A 20,927-nucleotide genomic window follows, 5' to 3' on the forward strand; every position below is an offset into this window, starting at 1 on the left:
AAATAAAATCGTAGAAAATCATTAAGGTTCTTAGCTTATCCACAACCAAGGTATGAAGCATAAATGACTCTGGGAGTTTACAGATCATAATAAAAATAATACAGAACAGAGCGCCTCTTATTTTTTTTTTTTGACATGTACTGTGTCATACACTGTGCAGAATGCCTAAGTGCAATATCTTATTCACTCTTCACACAATCCCTCTGAAGTATCATTTCTCCCATATTTTAGATGAGAATGGTGAGGACTAAAGAAGTTAAATAATTTATATAGTAGAGTCACAATTAGAACCCAGATCCAGTGCTCTTAATAAAACAGGTTACTGTCTGGCCAGTGTGGCTTAGTGGTCTAGCATTGACCTATGAGCCAGGAGGTCAAGGTTCAATTCTAGTTTAAGGCACATACTTGGGTTGCCAGCTTGATCCCCAATAGGGGGGATACATTGGGCAGACAATCAGTGATTCTCTCCCATCAGTGATGTTTCTCTCTTTCTCTCTCTCTCTCCCTTCCTCTCTAAAATCAATAAAAATATATTTTAAAAATAATGTCTACATTTTGTTGCAATATTTAAACTTCTCTCAATTAATACAATACTTATAGAAGTTTTGTATCTTGTTTTTGTTTTATTGTTTTTTCTTGAAGTCTCATGACAATGAGATGATATGAAATGGGAAGTATCTATCATTGTTTGACATTTTTCTAATGACAGTCACATTACCTTTATACTACTTTATTGTTTTGAGCCACTGTGAAGAAGCTAAAGAGATTTGAGGAAACCTAATCTAATCAAACACCGTATTTTATTATTTATTATCATAAGAAACTGAGGATCAGAGAACCCAAGTAATTAGTCATGGACATAGTCAAGCAAATTGAAATCTCAGTTTTCTTCTTATATTTCTATTATTAAATTACACTGAACCAATTCTATTCTATACATATATGGTCTTATGTCTTCAACCTAGCTCCATTAATTTCCGCTTGGTTGGCAAAGTAAAGGCCATGTATTTACCCGCCACAGTTTCTGCCAGGAGTCATGGTACTTCTATTAGCTGTTATCTTTCTCACTTCAAGTTGTAAATGTGGTTGCTTTGCCATGATCAAGGGAATAAATTCACACTGAGTTTATAGTCTTAAACGAATAACAAATTAAACTGTATTACTTTATGATTTTTACACATTTTCTGAAAATACTTTTTAAAATGGCATTTACATGGTTGGTAGAAATAGGTATTTTAATATTATATAAATAGTATTTTTACTTGCTGTCTAATAACAACTAAAATATATATTTCCACCTCAGCATCTATCCTTTTCATTTTAAGAAATCAAAATAAACAGTTTCAACACATCATTTGGATAGTGGCTATGTGCTTGCCTCTCTTCTGATTTCTCATTTATTATTACAAACATAAATATTAAAATATTGGAAAAAATCACAGTAAAATGTAGTTATTTTTTTCTATTTAAATAGGATTTAAAATCATCTCTTCAAACTGGCATTTCTGTTTTTGAAGAATTCATGAGCAACAAGCTTCAATTTGCTATTGTTTGCTGTTGTTTCTATATAATTTCAAAAAGGCTAAACTGGGTATGGTTGTTATAAAGAAGGTTACATGCAAAACTCCCTAATGCTTTTGAAAACAAGACAATATTAATTATAAATGGCCTGCTTACAATGTTTAGATATGTTTAGAATGTTTAGTTTTAATACTATAACTTTATTTTTTAAAATATATACCCATAATGAAGAAATTGAATCTCTAAGATAATATAGTGAGTGTCTAAAACTGGAAGTTTCACAAAACCCAATATGTTATAAATTAATGGCAAACTCATAATTCCATTCACATATTTGTTTATATTTTTCATCTATTGTCTTATACATTTAGAAAATTCAAAATATGTATATTTGAGAGTTTTATAATAGATTACACAGTCTGGGATGTCAACCAACAAGCAAATTATAAAATATCATTTACTTTAATCTTATATGGATGTGATTCAATATAGTCTTTTTAAATATATTTTTTGTTTATGCAAAGAAAGCTTTTCTATTTTCTATATATGGTCAATCTATTAATATTAACAGGACAATGAAAATGGGCAGGTAATGGATGAACTACAGAACTGAAATTTAAATTATTAAATTCTTTATCACTGGTCAATATCATAATTCCAATTTAAGAAGTTTCTTTTGAACATAATTCCAATTTAAGAAGTTTCTTTTCTAGCTAGCCAATAGAAACCTTCATTACCCAATGGGAAGTAACTGAATCACCTCCACCAAAGCAAACTGAGTAACCTGCAAATGGAGAATGAATAGAAATTATGGAAGTCAAAATTCCCGTACAAGTATAATAACTATACATTGGATTGTTTACTTTTTTCAGGGCATTGTTTAAAAATATGTTTTTTATTTATTTTTAGAGAGGGAGGGAGAGGGATAGAGAGATAGAAACATCAATGAGAGAGGAACATCATCGATTGGCTGCCTCCTGCACGGCCCCTACTGGGGATTGAGCCTGCAACTGAGGTACATGCCCTTGACCAGAATTGAACCCAGGACCCTTCAGTCCACAGACCGATGCTCTATCCACTGAGCCAAGCTGGCTAGGGCAGCAGGGCATTATTTAGAAAAGATAAATGTTAAAACTTTAAGGGGGATTGAGTAGGTATTTAAAAAACTGGGTGGCCCTAGCTGGTTTGGCTCAGTGGATAGAGTGTCGACCTGCGGACTAAAGGGTCCCAGGTTAGATTCTGGTCATGGGCGCATGCCCTGGTTGTGGGCTCGATCCCCAGTGGGGAGTGTGCAGGAGGCAGCCAATCAATGATTCTCTCTCATTATTGATGTTTCTATCTATCTCTCCCTCTCTCTTTCTTCCTCTCTGAAATTAATAAAAATATATTAAATATATAATAATAATAATAATAATAAATATATAATAATAATAATAAATAGTGAAAGTGATGGGACATTTGAAATGTCATCCCATTTATAAGGATATGGAATAGTTATACATAATTATAAATGTATATTATAAAATTTACAGTATTTTATCTCATACAGTGTCTATTTTTAAAACATTTGAATAGACACTAATGATCTAAAATTAATTCAATCACTAACCACATGTAAAAAGCTGAGTGTAAGTACTCTCTTCTTCAATGTAAACATCAAACTGGGTTGGCATGCCTGCATGCATTATGGAAATGAACATGAAATAGGAGAGAAGGAAGACTGGCCAGAAATTCCACAGCGTAACCCAGACCTCTACTATCTCCTTATAACCATTAAACAGGTTCTACTTCCCTGGGTGTGTATCTCTAATAACTCCCTGCCATCTTATGGGAAAGGATCACTCTTTGTAGGTTTTGTGGGTGGTGGTGTTTGTGTCTATTTTTATTTTTGGTTCCCTTACTTGTTTGTTTATTCAGTTGAGAGGTCCATCCTCTTTAACATCATTTATCACTTAATAAACCCCATCCCCCTAATCAACCCAAAATCTTACCTCTAATATCCATGTATGTCTTCTAATTTCAGAATATCATATATTTTCTAACATACATCTCCATCTTCGCTCATGCCATGTTCTGACTGAAATACACTCCTCTCATCATATGGAAAATTTTTTCAACACCGTCTCAAACATTATCTTCTCTCTCATGCCTTCTTTGACCGCTAACCACTAACTTCTATGCTTCTTCCACCTATCTGCTCAGGACACAGTGTTGTTAACTATTAGGAATGCATCAATTACACTGAATTTCAGTTTTTAGATTACACCTTACTCAGCCCTCCCAATATATTATGAGCCTCCAGAGAAGAAAACACTTGGTCTTTTTCTTATTTTATCCTAATAACTGCTTGGTAGAGTTGTTTAATAACATTATGATAAATTAAAGGATGATCACGTATTTGTTTACCAATTTATTCCTGGACAAGAAAGAAAAAAAAAAAAAGACAACATTTTTATAATATCAAAGGACCAGAAGATGTTTTGAAAAGATATTTAATGTTTAATTATGCCTTTGTTAACAAACATATATAGGAAAACACATTCAGAAAGAAGTATAGTTTTAAAAATTATAAATGCTATTTATACTATATATACTAGTACATATTTACAATTCCATTTTAATTATTAAGCCAAATGTCTTCAATTAGTACTTTTTCTTACCACAAGTCATACATTAAAAAAATGTCTGGCCCTGGCCAGTGTGCCTCAGTGTTTAGAGCCTTGGCCTGCCCAAAGGGTCGTGGGTTAAATTCCTGTTCAAAGGCATGGAACTGGTTGCAGGTTTGGTCCCTGGGGGCATGTGCAGGAGGCAATCAGTTGATATGCCTCCCTCACATCGATGACCTCTCTCTCTCTCTCTCTCTCTCTCTCTCTCCTTTCCTCTTCCTCCCTTCCTCTCTCTCTGAAAAGCAATGATGGAGAAAATATCCTCAGGTGAGGATTTACAACAACAAAGATGTCTGGCTGATCAACACTTCAGTGATACCCTACCTTCTCCCCAAAAATACCTCTTAATAGCGAGAAGTGATTTGAAAGAAATTTTTGGATTTCCACTGAGTATGTATATATATATACTAGAGGCCCAGTGCACGAAATTCGTGCATGGGTAGGCCCCTAGTGGCTGCCAGCTGCTGGTGGGGGCCTTCCTTCGTTCTACACCGCCCCCTGGTGGTCAACGCATATCATAGTGAGCAATCAAACTCCTGGTTAGTTGAATTTTTGAGGGGAGACTTTGCATATTAGGCTTTTATATATAGAGATTTTTTTAAAAAAAACTGTATAGTTATACATGTAACAGAACATTTTGATAAATTAGAGTGACTAAAACTGGAGACAGTAATAAGAAACAGGTGACATAAAATACAGTTTTCATCTCTCAAAAAAGGAAGGTTGTATGAAAACAAATTTGGTAGTAAGCAATGAACTGTCTATATCAATATTGTTTAACTGAGTATACATAGGAAAGACATGACCACCTTGTTAAAATGTACTGAGAATTTAAAACACATACGATAACAACACTAGGCTTTATTGATATATTTGAGTAATGTTGAAATATTATTGGTAAATTCTGCTTATAATTTTTAAAATCTCAAAATTTATAATTCCTAAATTAATATGTGAATACTAGAAATGGCATCATAAAGGGATAAAAAAGCTAGACAATTATATAAAATGAACTTCCACATAATATTATTCTCTAATATGAACTTTTATAAAGAGCTCCATAGAACTCAATACATGTTCATTTAAAACACAGCAAATTACTGATCCTAAAATCTAAAAATGCCTCCTACTCACAAAGCTCTCATTAACCAGTATAATTTTATATAATTATGTACTTTTTTTCATGATTATAACTCAATTTTGATTTTTAATATACAAAAGTGGGCAAAAGTAGGGTTTCTTTTTGCCATTGTGATATTCTTTTGAGTTAATAAAGCTACTGTCATAATTATAACCTGCATGTGTTTTTCTATATAAACAAGTGTAAACCTACTTTTGCCCACCCTTGTATTTTTAAAGACTTTTTATTTTAACATTCCAAGAAATCTTTTCTGAAATGCAGTTTCTTATAGAAGACTCTTTGAGGTTTTCTCTTCACTTATAAAGTGCTCATTTCACAGCCATCACACACTACTAGCATCACATACTTTTTTCTTTAAATTGTTCATTTAAAAATACAAGGGTGAGATTACATGTTATACCCACACAATTTTCATTCAGCTAGTTCAGGCAACAGTCAAATATCTGAATAATATGAAATCAGGTGAACTTAAAATGTCACTAATAAGTGTATTTTGTCAGGAAGTTGAATGATGTAAATGCTTTTTTTTTTAATCTCATAAACTCTATGAGCTGTACATAAGGGAACCAATATATAACAGAATAAGAAATTCGTACACAAAAGATGTAGTTTTGTTTTGTAGGGAGGAACCTTTGACCCATTTTGTGAAAATCTTGTGAGAGTATTAATTTTATTTTATTTTAATGAAGATGAATGTGTCTAAAGTAGTGTACAAAATAGCAATAAAAGTAGCTATAATCACAATAATAGTGAACTAAATGAGACAAAATTAATTACAGAAGATGAGAATACCAAATAAAGAATATGTGTATTCTTTTCCCCAAACTGAGCAAAAGTTAATGTCACATATCAGAGATAATTAGAGCATTATTAATAATTAGCTTGTGTTCATTCATTTCAGCATCAGTCAAGAAAGATTTTAATTCAACTTATAGAGTAAGGAAGTGACCAAAAAGATAATTTACTAAATGAATAATAAATAAATAAATAAATAAATAAATAAATAAATAAATAATAAAATTAAATTTAAAAATGTGTTGAATTCTGGTTACAGTAAAATGTACAGATAAAACTAGAAGAATTAAAATTATCTTTAAAAAATGATCTCAATCTGAGGCCTTAATGAGGTAATTTATCAACAAACAGCAATAATAAAAAAACACTTTTAAAACATAAATATGTATTTACAATTATTTTGTGCATCATAGTTCATGAATATTGATATTCAAATCAATAGTAAGTAAACATGCTTGCTAAAATCTAGGAAGTTTTAAGCTAAAAGTAGAGATCTAATTTTTTAACAAATGATACTATAAACAAATAATGAACAATAAGTTACTATTTTGATTACCAAAGAATATTTTGGCTAGAATACATAGGAATTGTACATGCATTTAATAAAAAAATGAAACAATAAAATTATAATTATTTAAGTGTATCTAATAGTTGTATGGCAGGTTGGACACAAAACAAGTGAATAATACCACTGTGACTATTTTAAGTATTAGAATTTCCATTAATATTTATTTTATATCATCTTTCTAATTTTTTTATGTTTTATTTGTACATTAAATTTTTCAAAGTATAAATATGATGTATTATTAAAGCTTATGATTTTTCAAAAACACCTATGTTAGGAGGATATACTCAATATTTCTCTAGTTATATGGGGAAATCGTAAAGAAAAAAAAGTGGCTTAAAGGATAGAAAGAATATAAAATCTAATCATACTTACACTGAGTTTGCTGTTTGAATTTTGCTTCTTTTAAGAAAGATTTTTTATTTTATTACTAGAGGCCCGGTGCATGAATTTGTGCATGGATGGGGTCCCTCCCAGCCAATCGGGGAGGCCGGGGGGAAGGACTGTGGGAGGTTGACCAGCTGCAGGAGGTTGGCTGTGGAAGCACACTGACCAACAGGGGGCAGCTCCTGTATTAAGCATCTGCCCCTGGTAGTCAGTGTACAACATAGCTACTGTCTGGTCGTCCAGTCATCTGGTGGTCCAGTGATAACAGTCACTTAGGCTTTTATATATATAGACTAGTGGCCCAGTGTATGAAATTCATGCAGGGGAGGGGGGTGTCCCTCAGCCCAGCCTGCACTCTCTCCAATCTGGGACCCCTTGAGGGATGTGCCTCTCACAATCTGGGACCGCTGGCTCCTAACTGCTCACCTGCCTGCCTGCCTGATCACCCCTAACCACTCTGCCTGCCGACCTGCTTGCCCCCAACTGCCCCCCCACCAGCCTTCTCGCCCCCAACTGACTCCCCTGCCGGTCTGCTTGCCCCCAACTGCCCCCCCAAGGTTTGATCACCCCCAACTGCTCCCCCTTCCAGCCTGCTCTTCCCCAACTGTCCTCCTCACTGGCCTGCTTGCCCCCAACTTCCCCCCTGAGGCCTGATCGTCCCCAACTGCCCCCAACTGATGGCCTGCTCACCCCCTGCTGGCACCCCCCTTCTGGCCTGCTCACCCCTAACTGCCCCACTACCGCTGGCCTGATCACCCCCAACTGCCCTTCCCCTCCTGACCTGATTTCCCCTAACCGCCTCTTCCCTGGCCCCACCACCATGGCTTTGTCCGTAAGGTCAACCAGAAGGTCTCTTGGTCTAATTAGCATATTACCCTTTTATTAGTTTATTTATTTATTTATTTACTTACTTATTTATTTATTTATTTTGTGGTGTAGGGGTAGATGGAGGTGGAAGAGGGGATATATGGGATAAATGGTGCTATTTGTTTTTTTTTTATTTTTTAAATTAATGCAAAATGGTATTTTTAATCATTTTTGCTGATACAACTTGCAATGATTTTGTCATTTCTAATTAATACAGTTAAAGAGTATTGATCAGCCTTCACCAGTTTGGCTCAGTGGATAGAGTATCAGCCTGCGGACTATGGGGTCCTGGGTTCAATTCTGGTCAAGGGCACATACCTCGGTTGCAGACTCCTCCTGGCTGGACCCTGGTCAGGGCAAATGCAGGAGGCAACCAATTGATGTGTTTCTCTCACACTGATATTTCTCTGTCTTTCCCTCTCTAAAAAAATCAATGAAAAAATATCCTCCAGTAAGGATTTAAAAAAAAAAAAAGTATTGACCAAATATTGAAAACCTCAGAAGTTCAAACATTTGTTTCAAACAGCAAAATGAAATATGAATCAAAATTACATGCATCTATCAATTCAGGAATGAGCACCAGGCACCATAAATTCCAGAGGCTCCTAGTCATGACACAGAAGAGAAATGTGGTATTTAGAGCGATGGAAATAGCATGACATTGTGCACAGATTACTAATATCAATGGTTTTAACATTTCTGTCTTTAATAGAGAATTTTATTACACACTAATAAAAGGTTTTATTTTATTTTTCTATTTTTAATTACACCTACAAAGGTGATATGAATGAAAATCATGTTGTTTCAAATATATAAAAAACAGATATTTGGAATTATTTCTTAAAATATCTAAAAACATATAAATATGGCCTTCATACATGTATACCTAATTCCCCTTTAGTTTAACTGAGAAAAGACAAGTCCAAAGACAAATCTTAATCTGATTTAGGTTCTGTTTAGGAGATTCAGTATGCCCTGTTGGAAATGGAGAGCTTCATAAATGCACTGGAGGCCCAGTGCACGAAATGCATGCACCAGAAGGATCCCTAGGCCTGGCCAGCAATCAGGGCCAATCTGTGGGCAACCGGTGGGGCTATCGGGAGGCCTCCCACTGGCACCCACCTTGGCCGGCCTGGCCCCGCCTGCTCACTAGCCCCACCCCCATCACTGCCGCCACCAGTCGTCTCCCTCTGCAGGGTGACCAGCAAGGCGATTGGGGGGCCCTCACCCACACCTGCCTTGGCTGGCCTGGGGCCTGTGGGCTGTGGGCAGCTCCTGAATTGAGCATCTACCCCCTAGTGGTCAGTGCACATCATAGTGACTAGTCATTCTGCTGTTTGGTCAATTTGCATATTAGGCTTTTATTATATAGGACAATAAGGCATTTCTCTATACACCTCTACAGGGTCAGAGACTACTATTTATTTTCTTGAGAAGTGGATATATCAAGAAATATAAAGGCTACACCTTGGGCATATGTCCTGACCAGGAATCAAACTGTGACCTCCTGGTTCATGGGTCAGTTTCAACCACTAAGCAACACTGGCCAGTCATCTCTACTATTTTTAAATTTGGGAAGCTTATTAAAAGTTTTAAATCTTTTTTTAAAATATTTTGTTGGCCCAGTTTATATCCTAGCCTCATTTTCTATATTTTGGTTCTTTTGTTGAACTTTCCTATTTTTTGTTGACTTGGAAGATCCTAGGAAAAATATCACAGAAAATAATTTAATTTATAAATTTAAGATAATTTCTAAATCTAGAATGACAGGTGATTTAGGAAATCAGCTTGTCTAACATAATACAAGAAACTGTGAAATTCTTAGGGTTGATTATTGGTTATTAAATTAGCACAATGTGTTTTCTTTAAACGTATGCTTTACCCTACCATGTGCCTTCTGCAATGCAAGGGTATTGCCATACTCTAGTAAAAACTCTCACTGTTAACTGTTTGTCCTTGTTAATATAAAAACCTTATCCTACAAACGAGTAAAACCACATGGATCTTAGCTTTTTCGACTGACTTATTTTGCATATGTGGGATATAAAACTGAAACTCATAGACAAAGATTTAAACAGTATGGTGGTTACCAGAGAGAAGAGGTTAGGGGAACGGTAAAGGATAAAGGAGGCCAAATATATGGTGACAGAAGATAATGCGACTTTGGGTGGTCGTGGTCAGCACACAATGCAATATACAGATCATATATCATAGAAATGTATACTTGAAACCTATATAATCTTATTAACCAGTGCCACCCCAATACATTTAATAAGTAAATAAATAAAACAAAAATAATTTTTTTTCTTTATAGTGTGTGTTAGAATCTAATGATGTAATTTTGTTTATGGTTCTTTGTTGTTTTTTTCAGATTTTTTAAATGAAAAATCCAAAGAGAAATAAGTACTTTCACACCAAAGTAAATTGGTGGCAGAAAAAAAAAAGAAAATTTAAGTTTCATAGTTATTGTGTCTAACCTCAGGGGATATGATAATAGATATTTAAATATGTCCATAGGCTGACTTTTTAAAAAACATAAAACATTATCTTAAAAAATACTTATAACATAAACATAATTCATGACTATCCCACCCTTTTCAATGACAGAAATACATTTGGTTTTTCATAAAAATAACTTCAAGTAACCTTTAAGTTTTTTAATTATTTTTTTAAAAATATATTTTATTGATTTTTTACAGAGAGGAAGGGAGAGGGATAGAGAGTTAGAAACATCGATGAGAGAGAAACATTGATCAGCTGCCTCCTGCACACCCCCACCGGGGATGTGCCCACAACCAAGGTACATGCCCTTGACTGGAATCGAACCTGGGACCCTTCAGTCCACAGGCCGACTCTCTATCCACTGAGCCAAACCGGTTAGGCACTAAGTTTTTTTAATTTTAAGTTAAAAATATATAATTTTGTTTCTCTAGAAAGAAATAATCGCTATTTTAGCATCAATATTCCTTTCCTATAGGGTAATTTACAAATAAAATGTTTCTAAGAGTTTTTTACAAAGATGCAAGTGAAGCGGATCAATATACTGTTTAATTCTTTAAAAAGTCACAAAATATTTATCATTTAAAAGCTAGCAGCTAAATCTAAGTCATTAAAATAGTGATTATATTTTCAAGAGACTAATCAGTGCTTAATAAGAGATACTGTTGGTTGCCAATGAAAGAAATATTACAGATAAATTAAATTTTAGATTGTCTATTTTTTCACCAAAACTGCATTTTCTAGAATTTTATAATAGTAAAATAATAAAAATAACTTTAAATATTTGTTAAATTTTTACTTAGTGATGGGCAGTAAGCGCTAGAAGTGTTAAATAGTCCATTCACAACAATCTTTTCATAACCCATGACCCAGTTTGTGATGGTGGTTGTTTTTATAACTGTCCCTGTTTTAACAAGGAGGCATCTCAGTCTTAAGTGATGGAACCAGGATTTTCTGACACCACATCCAGTGCATTTAAGTACAAAGCCAGATTTCATACTTTAAAAAATGAAATGGGGATGTATATAATGGACCAGATAAATCATCATTGATCTGTAAGATTTATTGCTTGCGAATGACTACTTGAAAGCAGGAAGGTCATAGAGTGAATATATCCACTGGAGCAAAAGCCCCATTGAACATGTATTTGCATGTATTCTCTTTTGAGCTTTAGTTGTTGAATCAGGTGCAGTACAGCCAAAATAACTACCAATAATCTGAATTTTGATAAGGGACTTAGTCATTCTGCACAAAAATATACTAGCATTCAAAAGGTGTGACGTGCCGAAACCGGTTTGGCTCAGTGGATAGAGCGTTGGCCTGCGGACTGAAAGGTCCCAGGTTCGATTCTGGTCAAGGGCATGTACCTGGGTTGCTTGCATATCCCCAGTAGGAGATGTGCAGGAGGCAGCTGATCGATGTTTCTCTCTCATCGATGTTTCTAACTATCTCTCTACCTTCCTCTCTGTAAAAAATCAATAAAATATATTTTAAAAAAAAAAAAAAGGTGTGACGTATTAAAGATCGACCCAGGAGGTAAATTCAAAGTTAGAATAATTATGTTGATTCTTTTGGATACAAATGTCTTTGAGTCATTATTAAAATGTTTGACCTAATTTTTAAAATCGCACTTAGAAAAACATTGTTTTTCATGTAATTATTCAGAAGTGGTTTTCTCAAACCTCAAATTTATATCTGTTTCTGTATCTTTCACTTGTGTCCAAAATCAGTTACTTAGTAAGCATGCTGTTATGATCTGGGCAATACATTTATTTACCATCATTAAAAAGGAAATTATAATATTATAATGTTATGCAAACAAATTTGAATATAATCATATTAAGAATCATTTTGGATAATTCTATAAAATTGTCCTATATGACCCTCTTTTTTCCCCTTAGATAACACAATATCACCAATTTATTCTGGTTTCTTCCCACTGTGCTTATTTTCCTATCTATATGGTTATAGTTGTGTAGTTACCTTCGTATTCAATCACAGACTTGCAACACTAGGTTTATTTTTGCTATACTCATCCCTTTGCCATTTCTACTTTGTCAGTTAGCATATTCCATCCCATTTTCAATCACCTTTTTCGTGGATACTCTCAGTGTAGCTTCTGAGATTTCTTGCAAACACATGCCAAGGAAGAGTGGCTCCCATCATGCCCTACCTTCAGAAAGGTCATAAGTACCATAACTCTGTTAACATTTGCCTCTAGTCTAATATGATCTGTTAAAATATTAACCACAAAATACAAGTACACATTTATTCTAAAAGAATGATTTTTAAAATATTCATGCACAGATATTTTAAAAAGTGTTCTCTGTCAACGCAAAGTGCTTGGAGCCATCATTTGCAAATTTAAATCTTAACACTAAAATAAGTCTATAAAGAACATGTATTTAACACTTTTTTACAGGAGTTTTGAGTACATTTTCCTTTTTATAAAGTGATGATCTATTAATGACTATGACTTTCTGATAGAGTACAGCTACAGATGTGATAATATTCATTATCTTTCCCACAGGGAATCAAGAAGGCTTTTGGAGAAGAGAGTTACTTAAGAGTTTTTAATCTAAAATAAATTGGTAAAAAATAGTTCAAATCACTACCATGTCAGTTGCTTAAAACATTGTTTGAAAACTAGAGACTACCTCTCAACAACCATGACATTGAACTCTTTCTAGGGACTATCCCTTCTTTTTTTCTTTTTTTTAAAATACATTTTTTATTGATTTCAGAGAGAGAGGAAGCGAGTGGGAGAAAGAGATAGAAACATCAATGATGAGAGAGAATCATTGATTGGCTGCCTCCTGCACACCCCACATTGGGATTGAGCCCGCAACCTGGACATGTGCCCGGACCAGGAATTGAACCATGACCACTTGGTTCATAGGTCAATGCTCAACCACTGAGCCAAGCTGGCTGGGCTATCCCTTCTTTCTTGTTTTTAGTTGACTATTTGTCCAATAAAATTTATTTTTGAAGTAACTTTCTAATCTTTTCTAGTGTGAACTTTAATAAAATTCTTCTTATTATTATTTTTTAAGACACACTTTTTAATGGCCTTGGGCTTGGAGCAGTCATTGGCCTGGGAGTTGCCGCACTCTTGCTCATCCTTGTGGTAACAGATGTCAGCTGCTTCTTTATTCGGCAATGTGGGTTATTAATGTGCATCACCAGGAGAATGTGTGGGAAGAAAAGTGGCTCCAGTGGCAAAAGTAAAGAACTGGAAGAAGGAAAAGCTGCCTACCTGTGAGTATCAGACACCTGCATCACAACACATTAAATTACTGGCAAGGTCAAGCTGGAGTGCTTTATTCAGGGCTCTGTTCTTTCAGCACAGGAGAGTTTAACTATAAAACTACTGGGCACCAATCTGGCTTCTTTCTGGATCTTAAATCTATATGATTTTAAATATAACATCTTAGAGCCAAATGGCTTTGTAAACAGACTACTGTATTAAAAAATAAACCTGCCCTGGTGCAGGCTTGATCCCCAGTAGGGAGCATGCAGGACGCAGCAAATCAATGATTCTCTCTCATATTGATGTTTCTATCTCTCTCTCCTGCTCCCTTCCTCTCTGAAATCAATACAAAAATATATATTGAAAAATAAATAAACCTTAAAATGGAATCCATGGTAAAAAATTACTGTCAAGATTTAAATTTAAAAAAAAGTTTGATTGATTGATTTGAGATCCAGAAAGAGAGAGTGGGAAATATCGATTTGTTGTTCCACTTATTTATGCATTCATTGTGCCCTGTATGGGTATTGAAACTGCAATCTTGTATGTGCCCCGAATGGGTATCGAAACTGCAACCTTGAAATATCAGGATGACACTCTAACCAACTGAACTACCTGCCAAGGTGTCATGAATTAAATATTGAGAGGTAGATAAACAAGTAGATAGATATATAGATAGATAGATAGATAGATAGATAGATAGATAGATAGATAGATAGATAGATGATAGACAGATATAGGGAATCATACAATTATATTTGGTTATGCTTTTCCCCACCATTTCTCAGTTTATACTGAATAAAAGACAGACATCAACAGTAATCTGAGTTAAAAACTAAGTTAAACTGAGTTAACATAAATTGTACCAATGCCTACAATGTTAAGAAGTGACTACATACAAGTTTCAAGATTGCCTACATAGAAAAAGTATACTCTATGCAATGCATTATTACACATTCTGAATTTACTCCTCCAAATTTTGATCAAAACATGACTATATATTAGAATTTGGAGTTCTCTGTGGCATTTCATTTATTTAGAAAAAATATGAATTCTGAGAAAATATGCAGAGCTGAATTTTATAGAAAATGCCATGTAAGAGTAATTAAGAGATTTTAATACTTATTTCTGCTTTGTGGTCTTTAGATAAATTTGTATCAAATCTCAAATTATAACAGTAATTCATTCTTTTTTTATTATTGAGTCCTTTATGTTGGTTTTTCTATGCATATATTTAGGCATATGTGGTCTCATACATTATGGTCTAGGCTTAGGGATATAGAAAAATTCATTATGCATGACTATATCATTTTTTATCTCCATGCCTATTTCAGTATTCCTAGGTAATTTGTCTGTAACCATTTCCCATGGATACACTGTCTAGATTTTTTTCACTTCAAGAGATGCTAAATTAGAAAGCTTACATTTTCAATTCAAATAAAATAGATTCAATTTGCAATCAAAATGCCACCTGCTTAATTGTTGGACACAGAACATAGCAAAGAACAAACAGAAATTAGGCTCTATTTCACATTTGAGTTGGATATTAATGTGTGTTTTATAGTGGGATCAATTCTCCATTCAGTATCTTTTGCTTTCTTCATAAGAACATGCTGTGCTTTTACAATGTCTTATTAACTAAATATGTATCACCAAGCTTAGTTTTAGTTTCCTTTTTTACATGTTGAGGAAATCATATATTACATACTTATACATATTTACATAAGATATACACAAATATAACCCATGATGCATCATTTTTTACAATATGTGGGTAAGATTTATTTTCTTCTTCTTCTTCTTCTTCTTCTTTTTTTTGTAGGAAAGATGGATCGAAAGAGCCAATAGTGGAGATGAGAACAGAGGATGAAAGAATTACTAATCATGAAGATGGAAGCCCAGTAAACGAGCCAAATGAAACCACACCACTGACAGAACCTGAGTATGTAGATTGAAATGCTTAATGATTTGGGGATAAGTATTTGTAAATTTAAAACACGGTATTATTTTTTAGTGAATATTTACAAATGTGAAAAATTGTTGTTTTTCTATGGAACTTCATGTGAATGTCTAAAATCCATTTCCTTTTCACAAATTTCATATAAAATAGTTGTATCAATGTCAGGGGAAATGTACTATTGATTCATATGCCTATAGTTTTATATAAGAATGTCAAAAAAGACATATTTTTTGCACTAGCCTCACTCTCTAAGAAAGTTATGCTTTGAAAATGTGATTGATTTTACTGAAATAAATACGTGTCTGGAAATTAGTCATTGTTTTGAATGTAAATATGATAGTTTATAATAGCAATAAATAGTGTGACATATACAGAAGACTCTTTTAAAAATAATATTTGTAAAGAGCAGGAAAAAATACTGTTAGACTCTCATGTTAATATTTACATAGTAAATGGTGCTTGGTCTCTATTCAAGATTATGTTATTTACTTCTTTTTGCATCCATCATAAATCCACTAAACCCTTAGCAGGTATTTAACTGAACCTTTAAAGATTATGAGCATGAGTCTAGGTTCATGTACATAAAAATTAAAATGATTCAAACCAAAGGCAGTATTAAGATGTAACAAGAGTAACATTTTATAACAAAACCATGACTGTCGTACTATTCTTGAAATACTGCTCACCAAAATGACTCTTGAATTTCATTGTTTTGCAAAACAAAAACTCCTTTTTCTTTACCACGTAACATTCCCTTGAAGAAAAACTTGATTTAGGCTTCTTATCCTAAATCAAATTCTGATTGTTGTCAGAGCTGATGGAAACATTTTGTTTCAGAAATCCCCTCTATCTGCTCTCAAAGGATTGTAATGAGTAATATATAAGCAAATACAATGTATTATTCAGTATTTAAATTTTTCATATGAATAATCAGGATGTTTTTAGTGATTGTATTTAAAAGTATTACATTCTGATTTGAAGGTAACGCTAGTAGAAGCAGCGGGCACAAAGTGAGTTCGATTGTCTCTTCTTCAGAAGTTAGAAATCTGTTCAATGAAGCAAAATATTTCCCCAAAAATAAATTCCTGCGTATTCATTATCACAATATGATATGGATGGGCATGAAAATGAGTTAAGAAAATGCCCTTGCATATGACAGACATATATTTTAAAATAACCCAGTAAACAGAAACAAAAACAAAAAGATGACTTAGTAACTACTCTCGGGCTCAATCATAGAAAAAATACTCAACAAAAAAATATATATCAAGAGTAATCTTTTTAAAAAATTACCATAAATATAAGTAGTAGATCTTTATATATGCAAAAATACACCATTCAAGAATTAGTTGAAAACTCCGGTTAATTACAAACTCAATAACATAGTTCTTTGAACTAGAGATATAGTAAGCCTATCCTAACTCCCATGGCAGCTCTAAATTTCTCTGTGTTTTGATGCTAACGTAACCCCTTGTTTTTACGATATTTTATTGTCAATGTTTTCAGTACTTGGGGATGGGAGAAAAGAACCGTGACTGCACTATTTATAATGTACCTGGTACAAAGTAGATGCTACTTCATTTCCAGAAACAGATCTTACTAGATTTTGCCTATGAATTATTTTTGACTGATTAGTTTTCACATGGTAGCTTTTATCTTCAGAATAAAATGCATTATCTATTCATTCCAAAATATAAAATAAATTGCAAATAAATCCCAGAGGAACTATTATTGTAGCTTTCACTCTCCCATAAATCAGTGAATTTAAAGTCATAATAGTGAATTGGAAGTCTATTTGTAACTTAATTCTTTAAATGTAGAAAAAATATTTTGGAAAGAAAGATTACTCCCAAAGCTATATACACAAAATGTAATAGTAAACCACTGAATTTAAGAGAAACATGCAAATTAACTGTCCCTCCGCTGGCCAGGCACCCCAGCAGGGACCCCCACCCTGAAGGGGGTGTGGACAGTCTGAAAACAGCCATCAGCCCCTCACCCAGGCTGGCAAGGCACCCCAGCGGGACCCCCACCCTGATCCGAGACACCGTTCAGGGCAAAACAGCCGGCCCCCACCCATGCAACAGGCCTCTATCCTATATAATAAAAGGGTAATATGCAAACTGACTCTAACAGCAGAACTACTAGGAATGACTGGTCACTATGACACACACACTGGCCACCAGGGGGCAGACGCTAAATGCAAGAGCTGCCCCTGGTGGTCAGTGCGCTCCCACAGGGGGAGATCTGCTCAGCCACAAGCCAGGCTGCCAGCTGCCAGCACAGCAGTGGTGGCGGGAGCCTCTCCTGCCTCATCAGCAGCTCTAAGGATGTCCGATTGCAGCTTAGGCCTACTCCCCACTGGCAAGTGGACATCCCCCAAGTGCTTTCAGGCTGCCAGAGGGATGTCTGACTGCCAGCTTAGGCCTGATCCTCTGGGGAGTGGGTTTAAGCCAGTAGGTGGACATCCCCTGAGGGGTCCCAGACTGCGAGAGGGCTCAGGCTGGGCTGAGGGGATCCCCCCCATGTGCACAAATTTTTGTGCACCAGGCTTCTAATATATAGATAGATAGATAGATAGATAGATGATATAGATATAGATATAGATATAGATATAGATATAGATATAGATAGATATATAGATATATATTTAATTACTGGTTACATTCAATATTATTTTGTATTAGTTTCAGATGTACAGTATAGTGGTTGGAAAATTATGTACTTTATGTAGTACTAAATCATTCTGTGTGAACTTTAACACTGAGAAAATTGATAAATATGTTAATGTTATAAAAAAGTTTGTTATTGCTTCATAGGTAACAATTTAAAACAACTCTGCAAAAAGTTTATAAATGATACACCAATAAAAATAAAATAATAATAGTGAATAGAGATCAAGTAAAGAAAACAGTAAATATAAAAAAGTAAGAAAGCCCTGAAACATATTTATTTGCATTAAGTTGCGAAGAATATTTCCTATTCATCCAGCTTCTGAAATTAATGTAACAGAATATGGCTGCAACTATTGATTGTTTTTACTAGAAAAACTTTTAAGTCCTAGTAAATCATCTAGTGCACATATGAAAATGTTTTGACTTTTTTACATTCCAAAACACTTAATTATATCTTAATATTATCAACTCATTATCAAATTTAAGCCACCCTATAATGAATGATTTGGTGCATATAAATTTACAAATGTATTATTTCCTTTATCATTGTTCATCACACCACATTTTTACTGCGGACAATGTTGCTTCATTCTCTTTTAGATTATATTTGGTCAATTTAATAATACTTTAACAAGATCTCATTATTTTATTCTAGTAATTGTAACATATTTCCTTCTACAAAACAGCAACTTAAATGTTAAGGCATCCTACTTAAAGTGCCTCAGCACATGAAGTTTATTTTTTCTACATTTTCTTCCAGAAAACTGCCTTTAAAAGAAGAGAATGGGAAAGAAGTCCTAAATCCAGAAACTATAGAAATTAAGGTTTCTAATGACATCCAATCAAAAGAAGACGACAGCAAAGCATAACAGCGAGCTTGCAGAGGCGGGAACAATGCTACAAAGAGCATTTGGATTTCAGTGACCCTATGACCAAAACTATTCCATTGACCTTAATTTCTTGGGAAACTTCTAGCTTGGAATAGCTTGTACACATATACATATGATCAAATATTCCTGCCCATGGTCCATTTCCTTTGTTGTTGTTGTTGTTGTTGTTATTGTTGTTGTTTATTTTGTTTAGAAATTCTATATAGAGACCTGACTGGCACCAACTCTTGGGTATCAATTTGACTCTATGATTGAAGAAATGCAATTTATTAGATGGCTAACGTGCTCTACTAGTACTTCTTCAGAACTGTATCTCATACCACAACCTCTCCAAAAAATAGGAGTTTAAACAAAACAAACAAAAAACTTTGTGAGCTAGTTGTAAAAGAGAACCCTGCATGTTTTCAATCCTATATTGGGCAAATAGATTATTAAAGTGGATTTCAGTTGAAGATGAAAACACTTAATAAAGGCTACACTTTTTAGGAGAATTTCGGGGAACCCGGGCTTGAATAAGCCAGCTATCTTTAGCAGATATTAGAAATGGAGAGAGACTTTGGAAAACTGTTTTTAAGTTACAGGTATAGACTGATGTGCCAGATCAAAATTGTTACCCACTTGAATGAATATTAGTTGTATGTAAAATTAGAGTAGAAAGATTCCGTAAACCTCTTTCTATATGCCATACTCACTCACAGTGGATTACACACATACACACACACACACACACACACACACACACACACACACACACACACAAATGTATTGCAAGTGAAAATAATATTGACTTCTGCCCTCAGCTTCAAGTAATAAAGTAAATTGAAATGGGAATAATATCAATGTTGTCTTGATATATTTATAAAGATGTGACTATCTTTTACTTTTAAATAAATTTAACAGAAAACAGGTCTTTAGCATTTCAATACTTTAAACCATATCTACAGATACATTTCCCCCCCATTGTTTTAGATAATCTTTGTTTAAAAATTCATTTTTAAGGGTTATAGGTCAATCATAAATGTAATTGGCTAATGGAAGTTAAAATCCTTAGTTTGGATGAATTAGGAGAAGTTAACATTTAAACATGCCATGAAAGTGTCAATGCTAAACAATTGAATGACTATCATCTTTTTATTCTGGATGTTGTAGCTAGAAGTCATTTTAAGATTTTGATAAACAACTTTGGTTGAAGAAATCCCTAAACTATACAACACAAACTTTCTAGTATTTCTCAGTCAGGCCTATATCTGAATAAAATACTTATCAACTTCCAAGCTATGCAAGCTCCCAGAGGTAAAAGACTGAAACATAAATTTCAGTTATATGTAAGGTAAGAGGGAAAAAGGTATTTATAACTAGAGGCCTGGTGCATGAAATTCGTGCAAGAGTAGGCCTTCCTTCCCCCGGCTTCCAAATCTAGCTTCCCTCTGGCACCTGGGACCCGGGCTTCCCTCTCAGCCCCGGCTTCATCCGGAAGGTCGCCCAGAAGGATGTCTGGTCCAATTAGCATATTATGCTTTTGTTATTATAGATTATAAATATACATACCATTGGGAGCAGGTTTTAGATTATTTCTTACCCTAGAGAGCCAAAGTTTTCTTTGGGCTCCATCATATTCATAACATTTAGTATTCCAGGGGGATTATGGCTCCAGTATTGACTGGTTGGGGGACGCATGCCATCCTTTATTGTTGATAAGGCATTGGAGGAA

At 34.3% G+C, this 20,927-nt stretch overlaps 1 protein-coding gene across 1 annotated transcript in view; it reads left to right on the forward strand.

Moving 5' to 3' along the window:
• The window catches only part of NCAM2 (neural cell adhesion molecule 2), a 427,198-nt gene extending 406,535 nt beyond the window's left edge, over window positions 1-20,663 (forward strand). The window contains exons 16-18 of the mRNA XM_036352515.1: window positions 13,495-13,699; window positions 15,514-15,633; window positions 19,087-20,663. Of these exons, the coding sequence (XP_036208408.1) occupies window positions 13,495-13,699; window positions 15,514-15,633; window positions 19,087-19,195 (434 nt within the window). The 3' untranslated portion in view covers window positions 19,196-20,663. The remainder of the gene's footprint in view (window positions 1-13,494; window positions 13,700-15,513; window positions 15,634-19,086) is intronic.
• The last annotated feature ends 264 nt before the right edge of the window (window positions 20,664-20,927 follow it).

Source organism: Myotis myotis, unplaced genomic scaffold (genome assembly GCF_014108235.1).
Source record: "Myotis myotis isolate mMyoMyo1 unplaced genomic scaffold, mMyoMyo1.p scaffold_m19_p_2, whole genome shotgun sequence".
NCBI classification, from domain to species: Eukaryota; Metazoa; Chordata; class Mammalia; order Chiroptera; family Vespertilionidae; genus Myotis; species Myotis myotis.